The following is a 22397-nucleotide window of genomic DNA, read 5'->3' as shown; positions in this document are numbered from 1 at the left end:
ACCCCAAGTTTAGTCCTAGTTGCGTTTATAACTAATTTCTTAGTGCATAGTACATATTAGTGTCATTATACTATGTGTAATACCAAATTGATGTTCAGCTAAACTCAAAGTTTAATACAACAACTATTAATTTTGTAAGGGGGCCCCAATTAATCCAAACTGTACAGCCCTAAGATAGGTTTGTGAAAAAAAAGAAAAAAAAGGGCATTTATCCAAATTTCTGAAAAAAAAAAAAAAGATTTTTTTATTACATATATAGTATATTAGATTATAAAACTAACCGATTATTATTATAATTTTCAATGAACCGTCGCAAAACGCGGCTCACAATAAATTTTTCTAAAACTTACAAAAGGAATAGAGTTCCTCTTTAATTAGGCACGCCTTTTAGATTGCTATTTTTTTTTTAAATTATTTATAAGCTTAAATATATTCAAAAAACCTTGCAGTAAGAAGAAAAAAAAACAGAAAGCTATGTTAGTAGTAATAATGAATTTTGAATAAAAGTTGTTAATAATATGGGAATGCTGGCGTCGCCATTTATTTAGAAAGCACGTAGGGTGATCAGGTAAGGGGCCACCGAAAGATTAGGTGCGTCGGTGGCCATGGATTTTGAGGGTGGGTATAAGCACCGGGCGTCGCAACAACACCCGCGGCGCCCCCAAGTTATATTCGGCCCTTTTTGTTTATACCCTTTTGTATTTATTTTCAGTATTTTTTTTTTTTGATTTTCAGAGTTAGTAACCAGCCATGTCCGGTTCGGTAAATTTTTTTTTGCGTTAGATTTTTTTGAGTTTTTTTTTTGAATTTGAATTTTTTTGAATGTTAACGGTCTGTCCGTGGCATCCGGTTCGGGCGGATGTTGTTTTATTTTGAATTATAAGCGTTTTGAGTCGTCTCTGCGCTTTTTGACAGCTAGTTTTAATAGGCATGATAGGAACTTTTTTTCTGTTTATGGCGCAGGAACAGTAAGGTTGGCAAGGACCCGCCCCAGCCGACAATGACTAGCCACTGTGCACCAACACATCATGCCGACCGCCTTCCTTACTGCTTCCACTGTAAATGCGATTCCATAACAAATTACAGCTTCAAAAACTGCGTCGTCCATTTTGCAAACACAAATAAACACAAACTTTTGCCGCAATGTGTCGCTCGAGTGCCGCTTAATATGAATTGCCAAAATATGTCGCTCTGTGAGGCGCCGCTGCTGCTACGTGTCGCGCAGCGTAATGTGCGCATACCTTAACAGGTAGCCAACATCAGCAGCTACATACCAATGCATGCGAATAGCATTTGGCGATAACAATAATATGCACACGGTACGCCAACTCACAGTAAATGGCAAACTGAAGTACCCAATTAGCAATTCATTTCTCACTCGCATCATAACAGAAGCAGTATAAAAGAGAATGAATTGGCTGTTGTCACTTCATTCCTCGCAGGTTAGTCAGAGGAAGCATTGTTTACTATATAGTTTGGCAGCTTAAGTAGAGGTTATGTTGCGAATAGAGTGGAAGGCAGTGGACTAGGCAGTCGAATGTCATATAATGAAGGAATGGTGTTCGGAGTTTTTTCAAAGCTAAAAAAAAAATGATGAAAGCTTTAATATAAATAAAACTATTGTTTTAATAACAACAAAAACGCCACATATATTCTGTATACATAAATTTATAAGGATTATTTCACTTTAAAATTTGAACAAAATAATCAAAAGTTTTTTTTTGAAACCGAGTCGAGAACTGTGCGTGTGAATGTGCGAATTTTCACCGATCAGCTGTTAGTTGCGCTACTTGGTAAAATTTACAATGAGAGGAAGTGGTTGCTTTATTAAGCAACCCAGTCACTCCTCCTGACTAGCTGAGTTGAAGGGGTGCTGCCTTGGCACTGGTCACCTCTTGCTTGCGGGGACAACGGGTCGTCGCCTTTATGGTTTTCTCGCCCGTGTCCCAGCTAAGTAAGGGGGGCCCGCCGCCTTAGGGCTACCCCGCCCCTTCCTCTCATCTAAGGCTCCAGCCGACCCGGTTCGGCAGCTGCGTAGCGTGGTGCCTTCGGGCCCCAGTTTCTCGTCGCAGCCTACGAACCGGCAAGGACAAAACTGGTGCACCGCCCCCCGGCACCTTACCTTAGTGTGCAACCACGGGGTGAGCGATGTCCAGCGAACAAGCCAATCCCACCTCCAGAGGGAAAGGGGGTGCCGCCACGGCACTGGTCACCCCTTGCTTGCGGGACAACGGGTCGTCGCCTTTATGGTTTTCTCGCCCGTGTCCCAGCTAGGTGGGAGGGGCTAGCCGCCTTATGACCATCCGGCCCTTTCCCCTCTGCCCCGGCCCGGCCGTCGACCGGTCCAGCAGCTAAAGGGGCTACCGCTGCGCGTAAGGTGCACTTCCTCTCAGCCCATGGATCGGCCTTCGGAATTCCTGCTGGTACAACTCCGCGTCCAGCCCTGCATTCGTGCAGGCATTGAGGCGGTGGTGTCCAGCTGGCGGACCGGCATTAACCAGAACTCTTATTCATTCCTCGCAGGTCCCCCGCCACCGCCACTGGGACAGCGTCATCACGGGAAACCGCCACCCGCAACCGCCGCTACTGGTAACCCCCCCCCCCCCCCCCCGACAAGGTAACCAAGTAGAACGTTTGCACCGCCACCTCGCCTTGGCCACTAGTACGCGCTCCGTCGCCCTGTTGTTGCCGTCGCTATACTACCGCCGTTGCGCCGCTGCTCCGACGACCGTTGCCCGCCTGCTATCCTACCGCCGTTGCGCCGCTACTACGGCGACCGTTAGCCGCTGATACCTCACCACCGTCCAACCAGCTCGCTGGTACCGTCACTGCGTCCATACCACTACATCCATCCGTCCGCTAATACTGTCCGCCGTCCAGCCGCCGTGCTAATCCCGCCACTGCATACCGCTGTACCAATCTGCCCGCTAACACTGTCCGCCGTCCAGCGGCCGTGCTAATCCCGCCACTGCATACCGCTGTACCAATCTGCCCGCTAACACTGTCCGCCGTCCGGCCGCCGTGCTGATCCCGCCGTTCGACCGCCGCACCGACCCCTCTGCTATTACAACTACCGTTAGCCGCCGTTCGCCTCTCTCCCCCGCCATCTTTGCACGGAAAGCTGCTGCCTTCACTAACCGTCAAGCCGTGTGTGTGTGCGTGTATTCGTCTTTAACACATAACAACTGTGTTCTTATTAAGTGGGGGTTTGTGGGACCTTAACTTGACCCTGGATTGACTGAGTGCTACCTCAGCCTTCGACAAAACCCACCTCATACGGATAAGCCGTTTCTTAGTTATCAAGCCGGACTTTTATTTCGGCATTAAAAAATAAAAGTCCGCATTTAATTTTTATTTCCGGACTTTTATTTTTAAAAGTCCCAGTTTAACTAGTTCTATCGGACTCAAAAAATAAAAATACAGATTTTACTTTTATATGTGGACTTTTATGGAAAATGTTCGATAAAAAAATGATGCATGATTCGACATGATATTGCTATAGGGATACCTGGGAACTCAAATATTTTCACATAGGACAAATTTTTGACCAAGACATTTTGTCTCCGAAAAAATATAATAATTATTTTCCGTCCCTGGTTAAAACGAGATCACCCGGGCTGACTCAAAATACTGCCTTTTCAGCATTGTTTACTATATAGTTTGGCAGCTTAAATTGAGGTTATGTTGCGAATAGAGTGGAAGGCACTCGAATTCAGTGAAAGAGGACACTCGAATGGAGTGGAATGAAAAACAGTAGGAAGAGCAGAGTAGCATTGGATCAATATACCTTCAATCATTGTATCAATATTAACGATAAATTTAAAAAAAAAAATTAAATACTTGAGTATAAGCTAACATTTTTTTCCAATTACATCAATTAAGGTGTCCTAGATGCTATATATTCAAAATTATAAAATTGTATGTCTTTAAAAATTTTACTTGAATTTCCCTAAATATTTCCTTAATATGGCCATTAGTGATGTTTGTGTGTGTGTGTGCTAATTTTGAGCGATCAGTTGTTAGTTGCGCTACATGGTAAATTTTACAATGCTTTTCAGCATCTTATTAAAAGTTAAACAATAATTAAACTTCCTTAACCCTAACGCCATAGTCGTAACCATACCCATATCCATAACCATCTCCGATGTGATCGATTAAAGGCCCGATTAATGGTGACTTATAACCATAAAATCATAACCAGATAAAACAGCTGATCGAACCTACCTTATGGAAATCAATGTAATCGATTAATGGTGCCATACCATAACGCTAACGCCATATCCATAACCTTAAAATATTTGAGATGGTGAATTTAATAACTTTGTGTAGATTTTATTCATTGTTTTGGATACGTTTTGCCTAAGATACTTATTTTTTGTAGAATATGTTTGTAATTGTTTGCGTTTTCTTCACTTTTATGAAATTTTCACGATTTATAGGTTAAGGCACCCTTAATCAATCACATTGGAGATGGTTATGGATGCGGGTGTGGTTACGACTATGGCGTTAGGGTTAAGGAAGTTTAATTTGGCTTTAATGATGCCTTTATATAAAAATCGTGAAAATTTCATAAAAATGAAGTAAACGCAAAAAATTACAAACATATTCCACAAAAAATAAGTCTCTTAGTCATAACATATCCAAAACATTGAACAAAATCTACAAAAAGTTATTAAATTCGCCAACTCAAATATTTTTAGGTTATGGATATGGCGAGAAACCAAAAAAACAATATGTTGGCTATGGTATGGTTGTGCCGTTAGCGTTATGGTATGTCACCATTAATCGATTACATTGATTTCCATAAGGTAGGTTCGATGATCTGTTTTATCTGGTTATGGTGATATGGTTATAAGTACCATTAATTAGCCCTTATGTCTTTTCGTCAGTCATTTTCGTACTTAACTCCTAATCGTTAATTATATAAATAGATTTCCCATAAAAATTTTTCTTATCGATAATTGGTAATATGAACAAATTTTAGAGATGCGGATTTTTTTCGTAGAAAAAGTTCTACCTCTAGCTTGTAACCTCTTAAGTGGAAGCACACAATAAAAGAGAAACGTGAAATTTTTACAGAAAATAATATAGTTCCCAGGGATGAAACTTATGTAAACGCGTAGATTATCTATTGACGATTGTAGATTAAAGCTCATGCACATTATACGACGCGACATGTAGCGACACGTTCCGGCAAAATATTTGCGGCATTTTTGCCTAGTTAACTCGGTCGTGTCGTGTCGTAAGACTGTCGCTAGATGTGCATAGCTCCATAAAGGTAAGGCAACATTAGGATGCACTACGCAGCACTGCGCTGCACTACAAAATATTCTTTGCATGTATTCTTATGAGGCAATTCACACCTAGCGTCAGCAGCACTGCGCGACCCGGCACAGCGCGGCAAATTTGATCAACTAGGCAAAAAATCCGCGTTGGGAAGGGTCGCGCAGTGCTGCTGCCGCTAGGTGTGAATTGCCTCATATGAATATATGCAAAGAATTTTGCATCATCTTTTTTCAATCTGTGCAAAGGAGTGTGGAACTCCCCTTCCTCATATCTTGAGGGTGAGATGTCTTGGACCCATAGCCAAGACCTTTTTCTTTTCCTTTCCTCTTCTTCGCACAAAGATGAAATAATTACATCTACAAAAACTGTGTCGTCCATTTTGCAAACAAAAATAAACACAAACTTTTGCCGCAATGTGTCGCTCGATTGCCGCTTAATGTGAATTGCCAAAATATGTCGCTCTGTGAGGCGCCGCTGCTGCTACGTGTCGCGAAGCGTAATGTGCGCGTACCTTAAGAACACATGCAAAGAATATTTTGTCGATACATGTCGCGTCGTATAATGTGCACGAACCTTAAGCCAAAGATTAAGCTTGAGACATTGGTGCTTTATCGGTAACCGTATCGGTAACCTTATAGCCAGAGTCATTGGTGCCGTATGTCGTATCGCTGTAGTCGTATCCCTAACGTAATCAGCTGTTTATCGTTACGACGGTAAACCAAAACCCAATTGGTTGGCTACGATACGGTTACGACCTTAGCTTCACCAATAATCGATTGCATTGATTCTCATAAGTTTGGTCGAATCAGCTGTTAAAAGGTTACCGATAAAGCACCAATGTCTCCAGCTTATAACATCTGATTCGACCAACCTTATGAGAATCAATGCAATCAATTATTGGTGCCGCTAAGGTCGTAACCGTGTCGTAGCCAACCAATTGGGTTTTGGTTTACCGTCGTAACGATAAACAGCTGATTACGTTAGGGATACGGACATAGTGTACAAGTACAATTGTGTTGACTTATCTGTCAAGCATTCTGACAGGCACTCGCTGGATTCGGAATGACAGCGAATTCAAAATGGACACCATTACCGAGTGCGCCGAATGATTGAAAAATGGTAGTCAAAAATGTTGTCGTTGAGACCAAAAATGCGACTCTAGACCTGAGATTTCCATCAGGTGAGCGAGGCTGTTTGTAGTTTTGACGTTTATCGCTTAGTGAACACACTTGTATAGGTACACTATGGATACGGATACAGCGATACGACATACGGCACCAATGACTCCGGCTTTAAGACGCTGTTAACATATGACGTTGTCAAAGCGAATCAATGTGGAAAGCGTTATATATAGTGTCGGCCTAAATTAGATAAGTACACATTTTATTTTGCTACGTATTTTCTATTTATTTTAATATAGTGGATACTAATGTCCCACAGTGCAGTCATCATATGTCCACAAGAATGTTGAAGCGCACGCTCCAGTTCCATATAAACGAACGTGATTGTAACGTCTGGCCGCCCACAGGGCATAAAGTGTGAACAGGAGCATTATTGTCAGCATTGACAAAATGAATTGATAGAACATCGTCATTTTTCGGTAGCTAAAACATTAGAATCATTTATTTAATACATCAACTATATCACCGTACTTACGCTGAGACCTTGCTTTGCACATTTCGTATACGCGCTTGATGACCACATTCACAACACTTGACATTGTTTAGAGTCCGAAAAAGGTCGGCCTTTTGTTGTTCTTTGTATTTGCAAAATATATTACGAATGTCTTCGGATAACTCCATTACCTCCGACATTATTTTGAATGGTTTCGGTAGTTTATACCGGCCGAAACCAGAAATAAAAATGGTGAAGGAAAATGCAACACGCTCAAAAAATATATATAAATTGTTTAAATTATTTTAAGTCAAATTTTGAAATACGACTTAGGGTTGCTATATTCAAAAATTATTTTTTAAATGTAGTAGAATATTTGATTAATTTAAACAACATTACCAGATGAGCTAATGGCCTCGTCAAGTAAAATTTCTCATATTGAATGAATAATTTGTGGATTTTAAATGTTAAATTTATTTAAAAGAAAAAAAAGAATACCACCATCGGTTTACCGTTGCTTTCACAACTTTAATTTTCTACTTCTGTGGGCCATCAGCACAACATAACGTTGAAGAAAAATATGCCTGGACACAAGTGTTGTCAGAAAAAAAATTTCTTTGGGGCTAGAATCTAGAAAAAAAGGGACTAGAAAGAGCTAAATTTCTCCATGAAAATCCTAAATCCGTTGCAAAAAGAGCTAAAAGCATATGTATATTTTTTAATGCAAGTTTTCACATTTATTTTAAATCAAACTTAAACAAAGTTATAAAAAAGGTACAGTAAACTAACAAAAGTAATAATAAATACTATTTTTATAGTTCACTTTTTATTTTTTAATAACAAAACCACTTTTGTATGATTTTAATAATCGGGGATTGCCCATATTGCTTTTTTAAATGTATGAAAACATTTATTTGAAGCAATTTTTTAATTTTATAATTTATTTAATAATTTGGAAAACATTTAAACTGATGTCACGTTGTTTAAATTTTTCCCAAATTATTAAATAAAACCACTTTTTTAACTTTTGTTTTGCCATTTGGCGGTAAGGTATCGTTAAAAAGTAAGACGTATTTTTCACACTACTAGAATGACGGCACGGCTATGGGTTCGCCAAAAATACGACTTGACAAATTGTTGGCCGATCAAAATTAATTAAAATTTTTTCCAATTTTTTTATTAAATTTTTAACGTCCTACGGGTGTACGAATTACCATTAAAATACACGTGTGCGATATTCAAGTTTATGTGGGGACGAGATATATTTGAAGGGTCTTAGACTTCAAAATCTATGATTTCGTCCTCAGAAGATGAATTATTATTTTTGCTACACTCATAAATATTTTTTTTTGTTTTCATTAATTTTAAGAGATAGTTGTTTATTTCAAAGTCATGGCAGCATTTATTCAGACGTTTAAGACCACTTCTTATTGTCAGAAGCGAACTCAACATAACTACACTCATTTTGTTTCTGTATTTGCTTTTAATCAAACTCAGGTTTGAAAAGGTTCAGCATTACTTAGTGGCAGCACAAAATCGGCAAGTTGTTGGAATTAAGCTGGAGTCATTGGTGCCGTATGTCGTATCGCTGTATCCGTATCCCTAACGTAATCAGCTGTTTATCGTTACGACGGTAAACCAAAACCCAATTGGTTGGCTACGATACGGTTACGACCTTAGCGGCACCAATAATAGATTGCATTGATTCTCATAAGGTTGGTCGAATCAGCTGTTATAAGGTTACCGATACGGTTACCGATAAAGAACCAATGTCTCCAGCTTTATACTGTTTAACATCAAACCATAAACTTAATGTTGAAGTTTTATTTTTCCAATTTTGGAGATAGACATTTTTCCACTAAATTTGTAATCTCGTTATTTCATCAGTGCTATAGTTTTTTTTTTTTTTTTTTCATTTGTGAAATATGAAAACCTTTGAGGTTTTACATTTCTCCATGTATTTTTAACCGAAAAGAAATCAATTTTGCTAAGCGTTTCTATATTGTGCGGCAAACGTTGCCTTAATTGCTCTACTAATTTAATTATGAAGTCGCGACATATATTACGTATCTTTCTTTCAATGAATTCGTCTATACATTTATCTCATTTTTAATTCGTATATATTCTTCAAAGGTATAATGAAAATAAAGTACGGAAGACAAAAATTCATTATAATCTCAAGTTAAAGGGTCAAAACTCTTAGAAGGTGACACTATGCTGTTGTATAAGCTGGAAGCAAATGTACAACCTCATCACAAATCACACAAGAAGATTGCGCATTGCGCATGTAAACATTGGATCAGTTGTTTTTTATGGGCAATTCATACGCCATTTTTCTTTAGCTCTTGTTTTTTTCTCTCTTTCTTTCATTCGCTCAAACAGTCAACTATGACATAGATGCGCAGAACGAAGCAATTTTGAACTCGTGAATGCGCAATCTGAGGAGGTGATTTGTGGTGCAACCCAAATAAAGTAAAACTTCGATACACATAAAACACATTACAAATTTCACAATACGTATTGCCGAAATAGATTTGGTGCCAAAGAGGGCCAATAAAAGAACTAGGAGCTAAACCGGAATTTTTGGAGCTAAATGCAAAGAAAAAGGGCTAGATCTGGCTCCAAAAGCACCAAAATGGCAACACTACTTTACACAAACTGTGAATTCAGCAGTTTTTCTTGTACAAATATCATGCAATAATCGAATGCTAGTGGAGACGCGTTGCTATAGAAGTTGCTGAAGATTTTCATTCGACAGCATATTTTCGCGACCACGAACGAGGACAACAACGAATGCGAAGACGCGCTGTTAAGAATTTTTGTGGTTTCTGTTTCCTTTTTTATTCAAGTTGAATTGAACGGGAACTTGTGATTTTATTTTTTATAATTTTTTTTGCTGCAATATATGTGCTTATCTTAATCTAAAGTATTGAACTGAAATTTCCAAGAGATAATGGCATGAGAATATCGAAAACAAAGAAGTTGAAAAAACTTCTATGCACTTTGTGCTTACGGGCTTGTTCGGATTAGCTCTGGCTGTTTAGCACATATTCGTGGGCAGACAGTAGTCGGGGAAAATTGGGAACTAAAAAGGATCGAGGAAAAATTGGGCAAAAAGCAAAGCAAGTGGATACAACGTAATAAAATTTACATGTTCCAAAAATTTATGGAAGTTCGTTTAGCGGCGGCATTTAAATTGGTAAATATGTGGTTTAAAATGAGGATGATTTAAACATTTTTTCTTCATTCTTGAGAATGGTTGGTTGATTTATCTTTTTTTCTTGCTTGGATTTTCTTCAATGTGTTGACGCTGGCTGGTCGTTTTTTCCAGTTATTTGTTAACAATAACGTCTCGCTTACACTTGTACGATACATAAGAATTCGATTTGTACGAGTGATTATTCCCTTTGTCTTCAAAGAGTACACATATTACAGCGAGTGCCAATTGAATGAAAAAGTTGATCTCGGAAGAAAATTTGTACGTACGTCGTAATAAAACGCGTGAAAAGGTTATTTATATTAAAAAAATAATTTATAAGGATTTGGACAGTTCAAAACCTTTGGGAAGGTCATTATACTTTAAAAATTACTCGAACACGGTGGCATTTGGAAGCTTGTAAAAAATGTATTCTGCAACAATGGTGGCTATGGTCGGCTTTTACAGCTGATGCGAAGTCGCGTATTCAAACATACGTATATATATTTTGAAACATTTTCTATTCCATTCACACCTGCAGCTGAATAATATAACGATTATAAAAGTTTGCTGGCCCTTTTTGTCGAGGGCAATACATAGTTGCCGCTAATTACTACATGGCCCGATGAAAATAGGCTTAGTTTTTATCAATTTATAAAAATTGGTGCGAAATTAAAAAAAAATTAAATCAATAAAATGTGAACATCATAACAATTGCATGAATAATGACCGTGAAAAGGATAGGTTAGCAGAAGAAAGTTTGCAATGTTTACGCTAGATATATTCACGTCCATTCAGCACAATTGTAATAGATTTTCTTTAGCAGCTTAAGCATACACTGTGGAAAGGCGATAACCCTGCCTCACTTGCCTAGGCAAAATTCCATTCCATCTCCTTATTTGAAAAATCAATTGCGCTTGGATTCAATAAAAAATCAACAATTTGGCATAAACAAAACACGAATAAATAAGTATGGAGTTTATGCACAGTGGGTTGGAATAAGGAAAAGCTCCCAAAAATTGTATCAATACTTTTAGTATAAAAATCGCCAGGGTAATAACTTAAAATTGGAGTGGACTGTTAATGCCTAAATTCACCCCAGCGTGTTAGGGGGCTTAGAATACCAAATTGATTCAAAGAGTTGTGTAGGCAACCGAAGATGACATCTTCAAAGATGTTAAACTTACTATACAAGAAGGTCTTAGACTTATTCGAAATGAAATATACGACACTTGGTACAACGAATTTTTGGAATTTTCAAGTGAACATTCAAATTTATATGCAGACATACATAGAATTAGGAAAAATCACTGCTGATTCAGGAAATAAAAATTTCCGACAACGGAACTGAAGAGAAAACAGAATCTTGGCAGGTCACACGTATGACCAGTCCTATTTATTTAAAATTGGCGCCAACAAATCCGAAAGATGTTGATGCGGCCAGATTGATGACTACATTCATCAAAATTTTGTATGTAGACTTCTCAGCAACACCAGTGACACCTTCAATCTTTTTAAAAATCATAAGTTTAAAGATATTCTTTGTGATAAAAATTTAGTCAAAATCGCTGAGCTCATACATTTTTTCCAAAAAGCCACTTTTAAATTTTAAATTAACTTGACTAGCTATCAATGCTTATTAATTTTCATATAAATAAAATGTTTTGTTATATGTATATAATAAGTTTTTGTTTATCAAGGATACAACAAAATTTTGTTTGTATTCCTTATGCCATCCACCAAGCATAAACAAATGCACGTCGGTTACACGGTCATTATGACTTCAACATGTCATGAAATGCGCTCGCTAATCTAATGTCAATTGACCAAATGTCATTTCGTTTCATTCAACACATTTGTACATACAAAATTTATTTAAAAAACTACAAAAACCTCATACGCGTCGAATATAACCTGGAACCTCAAAATTGGAACGCGCATCCGGAATCAGCAATACTACTGGAATCACAACACACTTGGAATACAACCTGGCCTATTAGGGATTCAATTGATCCTGGCGGCCATAAAATCTTGAACCCAAAAAAAAAAAAAAAGAGTTGTGTAGCGCAACCCTTTCAAGGTGTTGCCAGCGTATAATATAGCTTCTCCAACCCAATTGTCAACCTCACCTACCGTGGCGAATCCTGTTTAACAGTCGAGGCTCTGGCGACCCGTAGTTCCTCATGGATATAGGGGGTGGGAGGGCGTTATGGCCTTGAAGGTTTCATGTGGTCATAACTTAATGATGCTGGGTTGGCTATACATTAAGGGACCAATTGGGTTGACCTTTTAAATTTTGTACATAGGTTCTCAGGGAGTTCCCCAACGAGAATCAGTGAGTATTTTTTAATTGTTATTAATAATTTATTAGTAATTTGTTGTGAAAGTTACCATAGTATAACTATCACTTTTCATCTACATACGAACGCTTTCACAAGAATTTTATACATAAGTACCCTCTATAATGTTTATAAAACAACAAAAATAACTATTTTCTTTTTTTTAAATTTACGTATTATTGTAAAATTTAATAATTTATTTCTTTACTTTCCGCGAACACAAGAATGCAACCAGTTTATTATCTAATTCACTGCTTGCTTGGTGCTACCAGATGCTTTAAATAGTACCAACGAATGAAAAATGTTTAAATCGCGCAATTTTTTATTCCAAATTTTCGACTGCGGCGCTTTTTATTTTTTTAAATAATTTACGTATATTTTATAAAAAATTTAAATTTGGAATAAAAAATCGCCTAGGGCCCTTATTATTTTTTTAAATAATTTACGTATATTTTGTCAAAAATTGAAACTTTGGAATAAAAAATCGCCTGCGGCGATATTTATTTTTTTTTTAATTAATTATGTTTATTTCATAAAAAATATACAATTTGTAATTAAAAAGCGCAATTTTTTAAAATAAATTACGTTTATTTCAAAAAAAAAAAAAATAGAAAATCTGGAATAAAAAAAGGCGCAATTAAAATAGGTTGAGTCGTTTTTTATTTATACATATTTCGAAGTCTGGTAGCACCATTTTTGCTCAATTCACTGCGTTTTCTTGCATTTTTTTGGTAACTTTAATATTAAATTGTGGTCAAACTATAATCCTCCGGCGGGTGGAGGTGGTGTTTTTAGAAAGAAGGCGTCGCCCCCACCACCTCCCACGACCCCCATATTTGTAAATCTCTTCAAAGCCTTTTCTCCCGGGAGTGGGAGTCGAACTCGCACTCCTACGATAGTTGAAATGGTTGTAAACGCATTCAGCTACGTCATGCCATTAACTCAGCGGGTCAGGGGGTTAGAATATACCCGCGGTAGGTATGCCTGTCGTAAGAGGCGACTAAAATACCGGATTGGCCTGAAGGTTTAATGTGGCCATATAAATCGTTCCCGAGATGGTCGGGCCAGCACCTTAATGATGCTGTGTTACCGGAGCGTACCGGATCTGTAAACGGCAAAGGACCATCACATCGATCACTCCCTAAACCTTCGGGGAGCAACCGTATCGCTACAACAACAACAACAACAACAACAACAACAACAACAACCCCCATATTTGTACCAAAATTGCTTTGTTTGCTGAACACTGTGCATATAGATCATAATTGCCATCATATGGAAGTTATAAAAGACTCGCATATTCATATTTCTGAGGCTTATATTTTTGGACGCGTATCAGCAGTTGAATCCTAATGTAAATTTTTACCTAATTTATATCCTTCGGGAAATAAGTTAATTTTCAAGCTGCGCATAATCAAGTTCACCAATTTTTCATCGAAAGAAATTGGTGATCAAAAGGAATTGTTTCTCTTAGAGACAAATTGTACAGCGAACAACGGGACATTCATATGGCTTAACAGCTAAAGGCATCTGCCTTTGCCCTGATATGAATGTTGGAGATTCGAGTTCAGCGCTCAGCTCCCGAAATACTAGCTGATGAAGAAGTGAAATTCAGAAACATGTCCTAGTAACCATCGCCGTTTGTAAACTTACAATTTTTCTCTAATATCAATAACAACAAGTAAGGAAGGTTAAGTTCGGGTGTAACCGAACATTACATACTCAGTTGAGAGCTATGGTGGCAACATAAGGGAAAATAACCATGTAGGAAAATGAACCGAGGGTGACCCTAGAATGTGTTTGTATGACATGTGTATCAAATGAAAGGTATTAAAGAGCATTTTAAGAGGGAGTGAGCCATAGTTCTATAGGTGGACGCCATTTAGGGGTATCGCCATAAAGGTGGATCAGGGTTGACTCTAGAATTTGTTTGTACGATATGGGTGTCAAATGAAAGGTGTTAATGAGTATTTTAAAAGGGAGTGATCTTTATTTCCATAGGTGGACTCCGTTTCGAGATATCGCCATAAAGGTGGACCAGGGGTGACCCTAGAATTTGTTTGTACGATATGGGTATCAAATGAAAGGGGTTAATGAACATTTTAAAAGGGAGTGGGCCTTTGTTCTATAGGTGGACGCCTTTTCGAGATATCGCCATAAAGGTGGACCAAGGGTGACTCTAGAATGCGTTTGTACAATATGCGTATCAAACGAAAGGTGTTAATGAGTATTTCAAAAGGGCGTGGGGTTTAGTTCTACAGGGACGGCTTTTCGAGATAGCGCCATAAAGGTTGACCAGGGGTGACTCTTAGAATGTGTTTGTACGATATGGGTATCAAATTAAAGGTATTAATGAAGGTTTTAAAAGGGAGTGGTGGTAGTTGTATAGGTGGTCGCCTTTTCGAGATATCGCCATAAAGGTGGACCAGGGGTGACTCTAGAATGCGTTTGTACAATATGGGTATCAATCGAAAGGTGTTAATGAGTATTTTAAAAGGGCGTGGGGCTTAGTTCTATAGGTGGACGCCTTTTCGAGATATCGCCATAAAGGTGGACCAGGGGTGACTCTAGAATGTGTTTGTACGATATGGGTATCAAATTAAAGGTATTAATGAGGGTTTTAAAAGGGAGTGGTGGTAGTTGTATATTGTAGTTGTTATTTCACAGAAATAAGTTATCGTCACAGAATCTAAGCCCCTATCAAATTTCACAAGGATTGGTAAATTTTTGTTCGACTTATGGCATTAAAAGTATCCTAGAAAAATTAAATGAAAAGGAGCGGAGCGGAGCTACGCCCATTTTGAAATTTTCTTTTATTTTTGCATTTTGTTTCACCATATCATTACTGGAGTTGAATGTTGACATAATTTACTTATATACTGTAAAGATATTAAATTTTTTGTTAAAATTCGACTTATTTATTTATTTATTTATTTATTTATTTATCAGTCTACAAATTAAACAATTATACAGACCAAATATACCGACACTTAAGGGGTTGTGTAGCGCAATATATAGCTTCTCCAACCCAATTGTCAACCTCACCTTCGAGCGGCGAATCCCGTTTCACTAACAGACGAGGCTCTGGCGACCCCAAGCTCCTCATGGAACTTGGAGGTGGGGAGGGAGGGATGGCCTGAAGGTTCAATGTGGTCATATAAATCGTTCCCGAGATGGTCGGGCCAGCACCTTAATGGTGCTGTGTTACCGGAGCGTATCGGATCTGTATCCGACAAAGGACCATCACATCGATAACACTCCCCAAAGCCTTCGGGGAGTAACCTAATCGCTACAACAACAACAACAACAACAACCGACACTTAAATCTCAGATGTAATACACGATATAAAAATTTTTTTTTAAAGTGGGCGTGGTCGTTCTCCGATTTTGCTAATTTTTATTAAGCATACATATAGTAATAGGAGTAACGTTCCTGCCAAATTTCATTATGATATCTTCAACGACTGCCAAATTACAGCTTATAAACTTTTAAGTTACCTTCTTTTAAAAGTGGGCGGTGCCACGCCATTGTCCAAAATTTTACTAGTTTTCTATTCTGTGTCATAAGTTCTACTCACCCACCAAGTTTCATCGCTTTATTCGTCTTTGGTAATGAATTATCGCACTTTTTCTGTTTTTCGAAATTTTCGATATCGAAAAAGTGGGCGTGGTTATAGTCCGATATTGTTCATTTTAAATAGCGGCCTGAGATGAGTGCTCAGGAACCTACATACCAAATTTCATCAAGATACCTCAAAATTTACTCAAGTTATCGTGTTAGCGGACAGACGGACGGACGGACATGGCTCAATCAAATTTTTTTTCGATCCTGATGATTTTGATATATGGAAGTCTATATCTATCTCGATTCCTTTATACCTGTACAACCAACCGTTATCCAAGCAAAGTTAATATACTCTGAGAGCTCTGCTCAACTGAGTATAAAAAACATTGTATAAAGCAATATGAGCAAAGCTCGCTAATTAAATGAATGAAAGTTACATTGCCTTCTTAACACTTCTTGACCACTCCAAAGCTTTCGAAATACATATGAAACAAATTATAATGGGCCTTATTCTGAGTAAAATTTTAGAGTATAAAAAATCTCGGAAGCATTTTTCACTTAACATAAAAGTATCATACCCTACTGACATCCGTAAACTTAACTGTCATTTTCGGGTGGTTCCGTCCCACTTAATTATTCGGTCAAAAAACCTCTTGGATTAACGTACTATAAATATTTTATTGTGATTTAATAGGTAAATATGAAATATTGTTTAATTTTTATTTACAGTGATCGTTAACTGAGTTAAGGGTGTGTTGTCATAAACTGCAGAGGCAGTAGGAGCAACAATAATGGTTGTTGGTTCGAATCATCAACGGCGTGGTGGTGGTGGTGATACCAATAATTCTGTTTCAGCATCCTCCAATGTCAATACCTCCGGGCATCACCATCATCATTCCTCACATCATCATACCATAACAGGGAAATCACATTCAATGACTTCACATGGCAGTTCCAATGGACATTCCCATCATAATCATCATCATAATTCCCATAATGGACTTACTAATGGTTTTCACTTGGTTACAAATGGCAATGTTAGCAACAGTGTTAGTCGACTTTCACAGTCTACTGGCATGACACCGAAGGAACTGTCTGAGAATGATGATCTAGCTACGTCATTAATATTGGACCCTCATTTGGGCTTTCAAACGCACAAAATGAATATACGTTATCGTCCGTTAAAAATAGATAGTGCACAATTAAAATGTGTAGTGGATGAATTTATTGCAACACAGAATTATGATGTAGCAGTTAAAAAAATTTTCAATGGTCCGTGGATACCGAGAAGTTTTAAGAGCAAAAACAAAATATCTCTTAAGCGTCTGCATGATCATGTAAGTTTGATACAGAAAAAAGTTAACCACTCTTATACTTATTTGAGCCGTTTTTTAAAAAAATTCTTTATTCTTTTAATTAAAGATAATACGTTATTTGCGTGTCTTCGACAAGGACAGAGGTTTTGTGATTGAAGCATGCTATCGATATTCATTAGAAGGACAAAAAGGAGCCAAGATTAGTTCAACCAAACATTGGTGCAAAAATGATAAAATTGAATGCTTGGTTGGCTGTATCGCCGAATTAACTGAAGCTGAGGAGGCAGCCCTTTTACATACCGGTAAAAATGATTTTTCCGTTATGTTTAGCTGTAGAAAAAACTGTGCCCAATTATGGCTTGGTCCTGCTGCATATATAAATCATGATTGTCGTGCGAATTGTAAATTTGTTGCTACCGGCCGTGATACTGCATGTGTTAAGGTATTGCGTGATATCGAGGTTGGTGAAGAAATAACTTGCTTTTATGGTGAAGACTTTTTCGGTGATAACAATTGTTATTGTGAATGTGAAACATGCGAGCGACGCGGTACAGGAGCATTCGCAGGTAAAGTTACGAATGGAAATGCTTCAAGCGATGCTAGTGCCTTAGCGTTGGGATTGAGTGGTACATGTGTTATTGATCCAACTATAAGTGGCGGTTACCGTCTACGTGAAACCGACAATCGCATTAATCGTATAAAAAGTCGCGCGAATTCAACGAATTCTATACATACTGATGCTACGAATACCTGTACATCTACTACAATCCCACAAAGTGAAAATATAGTTGAAATACATTCTTTGAAGAAGGCTGAAAGTGATATAGTTGGCGTCAACAACGCCGAAACCATGCAAAAGCAACAGCAGTCGCATGTTGCTTTAACCCCACTAACAATGAAGGAACTTCGACAGAAGGGTATGACCAAGTACGATGCAGAAATGATTATGGCAAATACATACCAAAATCATCATCACCCCCACCCTAATGCACAAATCACCAACCAACAAGATGTGCACGGCAAACAATTGACAGAGAGTAAAAATTGTGCTGGAAGTATTTTCAACGTGGGTCGAGAATCGTTGCGCAAATCAACAAGAGTTAACAGTACGAGCAGCACAATTTCTTCTGGTTCCACAGATGAGTTGCCTGCCAGCGTGACAACACCGATTACACGTAGTAGCCATGGGGGTTGCGCAGCCGCGAAAGCACATACAGTTAATGCAGCTGTCGAACCACATTCAAGCGCTGCCACAAGTGTCTCAAGACGCCCTCTGAGAAGAAGTGCTGCCATTTTTTTGCAGAAAAGTAACGTAAGTATCAATGAAACAAGTGAACGTTATGCTACACGTAGTAGTAGTGGCCGCCAAACACGTTCCAGCGCTGCAGCCGTTGAAAGTGCAAGAGAGACGAAATGTGTTGTCCGCGAAAGTGATAACCTATCTGATATAAATGCAATGGATGAAGGCGTTGATAATGAACTGCATGAGCAAAGTATTAATAATTCAACCAACGTAGTAAGATCCGCAAGATTGCGTAATGAAGAACAATATGCATCCAAAAATACTGATCCTCAACGTGGTGAAAAAACTATGCGTACTCGCAATGGGCCTAACCGGACTTCTGCAACTTTTGTGGCTAACTGCATTAGCGGAGGCCGCATACTACGCAATCATCATCAACATAATGATCCATCACAGCAACAACCAATGCAAAATCATAGTGATTTAGCCGAGCTGAACACAGACACAGCGGAATCGGCAAAATTTACTGCCATTGAAGCCCACACGAATCGTAATAATTGTAATATTAATAGTTTTCATAATGGTAGCTTAAGTAGTGATTGTAGTAGTAGTAGTACAGGAAACGATTCCAATCAGTTTGCAACAGGTGGTGTCGTTACGGACAGACTGACGGCAACAGCACAAATACAAGAGCTGGCTACCGGTCTCGCCACCAACCCCTCAACTCCTTCTGTTAGTGCTGTCGAGGGTGTTGGCGTTGCGGGCAAAGACAATGTTCATTGTAAAAATGATCTTAGTCCACATTTTCGTAAGAACTTAAAAGAATGTTTTGAAAACGCATCCATAAGCGTAGAAGGTACACATAAAATGTTAGAGCCTTCCTTCTACTTGGGGAATACATCGTCAGAACAAATTTACGTTCAGCGTTTAACGAGGCGTAACCAACAACGTAGTATCGTAAAAGCGGAAGATATTGCTACGCTACCAAAAAATGAATTTGGCACGCGCAAGCGAAGAATGTCGCAGAATTTTGAACAGGTATTACAAGCTGGCAATGATGCTGGTGCCCTTACCGATGCAAACCAAAAACCATTATTTTCCAAAACTGAGACAAAAGATAAAGAACCCGCGATTGCTCCACCCTCAATGGAACCGCTGCTCAAAACACCTGAACGGCGTTTGAAATTAACGCTACGTATGAAACGCTCGCCCATACTTGATGAAGTAATTGAATCTGGCACTAGCCTTAGCGATGAAAGTAGCAGCTTTAATGGTTCATTCAGTCGAGCTTCATCACATTCAACCGAACCTGTCGAATACGAGATACTGCGTATGGAAGGAATATTCGAAGACCAAGGTGCTGATTATGAAAGCATTCCATTAAAGCGGAAGAAGCGACATAAAGCTAAGGACCATCATCGTCATCATCATCGCCATCGCCATCGGCACCAGAAGCGCTACGTGGATGAAGGTGTCCATTCCGAACAAATGTCCAGTCGTATGGCGATTGAGGGAGCCACAACTCCACCGGGTGCACCTGCTGCTCAATCCAGTCCGCGGGCAGGGTTGTTGGCAACATCCAATACGGCTATTTCCGGTGTTCAAACCCCACAGAAAAAACGTCTTCGTTTAATATTCGGCAATGAGACGCATACAATTGACATTCCAGCGCCTAGTGAAAACGCCAGTTTCAATTCAACCACCACCAGCAGCAGTGGTGGCGAATGTGATAATGAAAATGAATCTGTTGATGTGAGCGCATCCAATGACAGTAACGTCACTCAATCGACACCCATTACGCCGACAACAAGCGCAAATACAAGTATCAGTACTCGCGCCAACGCGTCATTATTAGTTAATGCTTCACTCTCGACATCCTCGACAGCACCCACTGAGGCAGCCATATCACCACATTCTGTGAATTCAAACTCCAATGCGAGTACGTGTTCATTCGCCTCATCATTTTCGACTACTTCGGTAACGGCGCCAAGTGCGCCAACGCCTGTGCAGGCATGTCCTGTGCCACAAGAGCAGAACGTGAGAACAGCCGTACCTACGCTTACGACAGCAATACTTACCCCTTCGTCCACGTCACCTCCTACGCTTTCCCCAATACCAACAATATCACCATTCCCACCAGTCTCTGCATTCACTGCTGCGCAAATTTTACCTACGCTTGCCTCAACAACAAACACTTCCGCGCTGACATCTAATACTGTTGTAGCACCCTCATTATTGCATCACAAACCTTTTGCGTTATTACAACATAATCTGCAACATGCAAACTCAACTTCCCTGCTCAAGACGGCTCATAATAACTTCAATGCCTATCTACAGCGTCCAATCAACGCTTCGAACAGTATTGGTGGCACTAGCACTGGTATAAGCAATATGAATGGCATTACATCTGCGCATGCGCCCACATTGTTTCTTTCGCAGGCGAGCGTGCCAAAACATACCTTCGGATCATGTGCGCTATTGCCGCCACCCACTTTTGCACGCAATTTGAGTGTTAGTGGGCATAAACTTTCGGTGGTAGGTGGTAGTGGTACTAACGCTATTTTTAACAGCGTTTCGTCTACAACAACTGTGCGTTCACTCAATGCGCATGCAAACGCAGCGTCACCGCTGGCGGTCGGCGCTACCACAGTTATGTCGGGCATTGGCGCGTTGGCTGGAGGTGCTAGTGTTATGACTAAAAAATCGACTGATCTCCTCATGAATTGACCTTCATTGTTGGTTATGGCATTATAGGCACCAACATCTTCGTCGATCCGTTGCCGTCGTCATCCGCTTTGATGGAGGTGGCAACGGCAGCAGCGTTTACTTAACGTTGCTCTGTACGGATTGATTGTGTCGCTACATTCGTGGCTGTGTTCTTAGCTGAATTTGCGCTTTTACAAACGCTAGGCATATTAAATATGTGCAACATTTCGTTTAATGTATTGTTGTTGTTGTGCTATTATAACGCGTGTAGTTTTGTGTTTGTATCGATATATTATGTCTATATGTTATGTGGTAAATTTAGCGTAAAATTAGTAGAAGCATTTAGAATGTCCTAAAATATTTTACTAGCAAAGTTAAGTTAAAAGTTGAAAGAGTAAAGAGCATAGGATGGGTAAAAGATCTACACTTAAGGTCCACTTTAGTTAAGCGTTGCAAAATAATTAGTGTTTTGATTATACATAACACAAACATACTTATTATTTTTTTTAATATAATTTACACTTTTCAATCTATTGTTGAAAAACAAAAAAATTATATATACTCGACATTTCAGCATCATCCGTCAATAGAAAAATACTGACTGGGTCTGGTACGATATGTCGAAACTAGAAATGTCGAAAAAAAAAATATCGAAAAAAATGTCGAAAAATAAAATGTAGAAAACCGAAAATCCCGAAGAATAAAAATATCGAAATAATGTAATATATGAATACAAACGCCCCTTTCACCTGGAAATCAATAATTCAAAGACGGAAAATAATGATATTTCTTCTGTCAAAATATGTTCACAAGAAACCAATTAGTAACCCCAAGGTGATTAAAAATCGGAAGCCCGATATATAATTTTTTTGCACGAAACCCCTTATTGCATAACTGACCTTCGGGCAAGTTTAAAAAATAATAGCCCTGGATGGATCCAACGCGGGCTACGCTATCAACAGTGTAGATAACGAGGAGATATAGGAACAATAACTCTTTTTAACTTTACAAAATATACTTTGCTTTCACTACTATAACGTCCGAAATGTTCAAAACGATCTTCGCAGTCTTTGAAATAATCGACAACTGAAAAATTCAAATCATTCGTAATACAATTTTGTATTTTTTTTTT

General features: G+C 38.7%; 1 protein-coding gene across 1 annotated transcript in view; it reads left to right on the top strand.

Annotated features, from left to right (window-relative positions):
• Window positions 1-9657: 9657 nt before the first annotated feature.
• The window catches only part of Hmt4-20 (Histone methyltransferase 4-20), a 37138-nt gene continuing 24398 nt past the window's right edge, over window positions 9658-22397 (top strand). Inside the window, exons 1-3 of the mRNA XM_067784638.1 lie at window positions 9658-10099; window positions 16730-17337; window positions 17423-21094. Coding sequence (XP_067640739.1) covers window positions 16792-17337; window positions 17423-21094 — 4218 coding nt within the window. The 5' untranslated portion in view covers window positions 9658-10099; window positions 16730-16791. The remainder of the gene's footprint in view (window positions 10100-16729; window positions 17338-17422; window positions 21095-22397) is intronic.

This window comes from Eurosta solidaginis, chromosome 4 (assembly GCF_040869045.1).
Source record: "Eurosta solidaginis isolate ZX-2024a chromosome 4, ASM4086904v1, whole genome shotgun sequence".
Lineage (NCBI taxonomy): Eukaryota > Metazoa > Arthropoda > Insecta > Diptera > Tephritidae > Eurosta > Eurosta solidaginis.
Note: the sequence above shows the minus strand (reverse complement) of the source record. Positions and strands in the feature narration are given on the sequence as shown.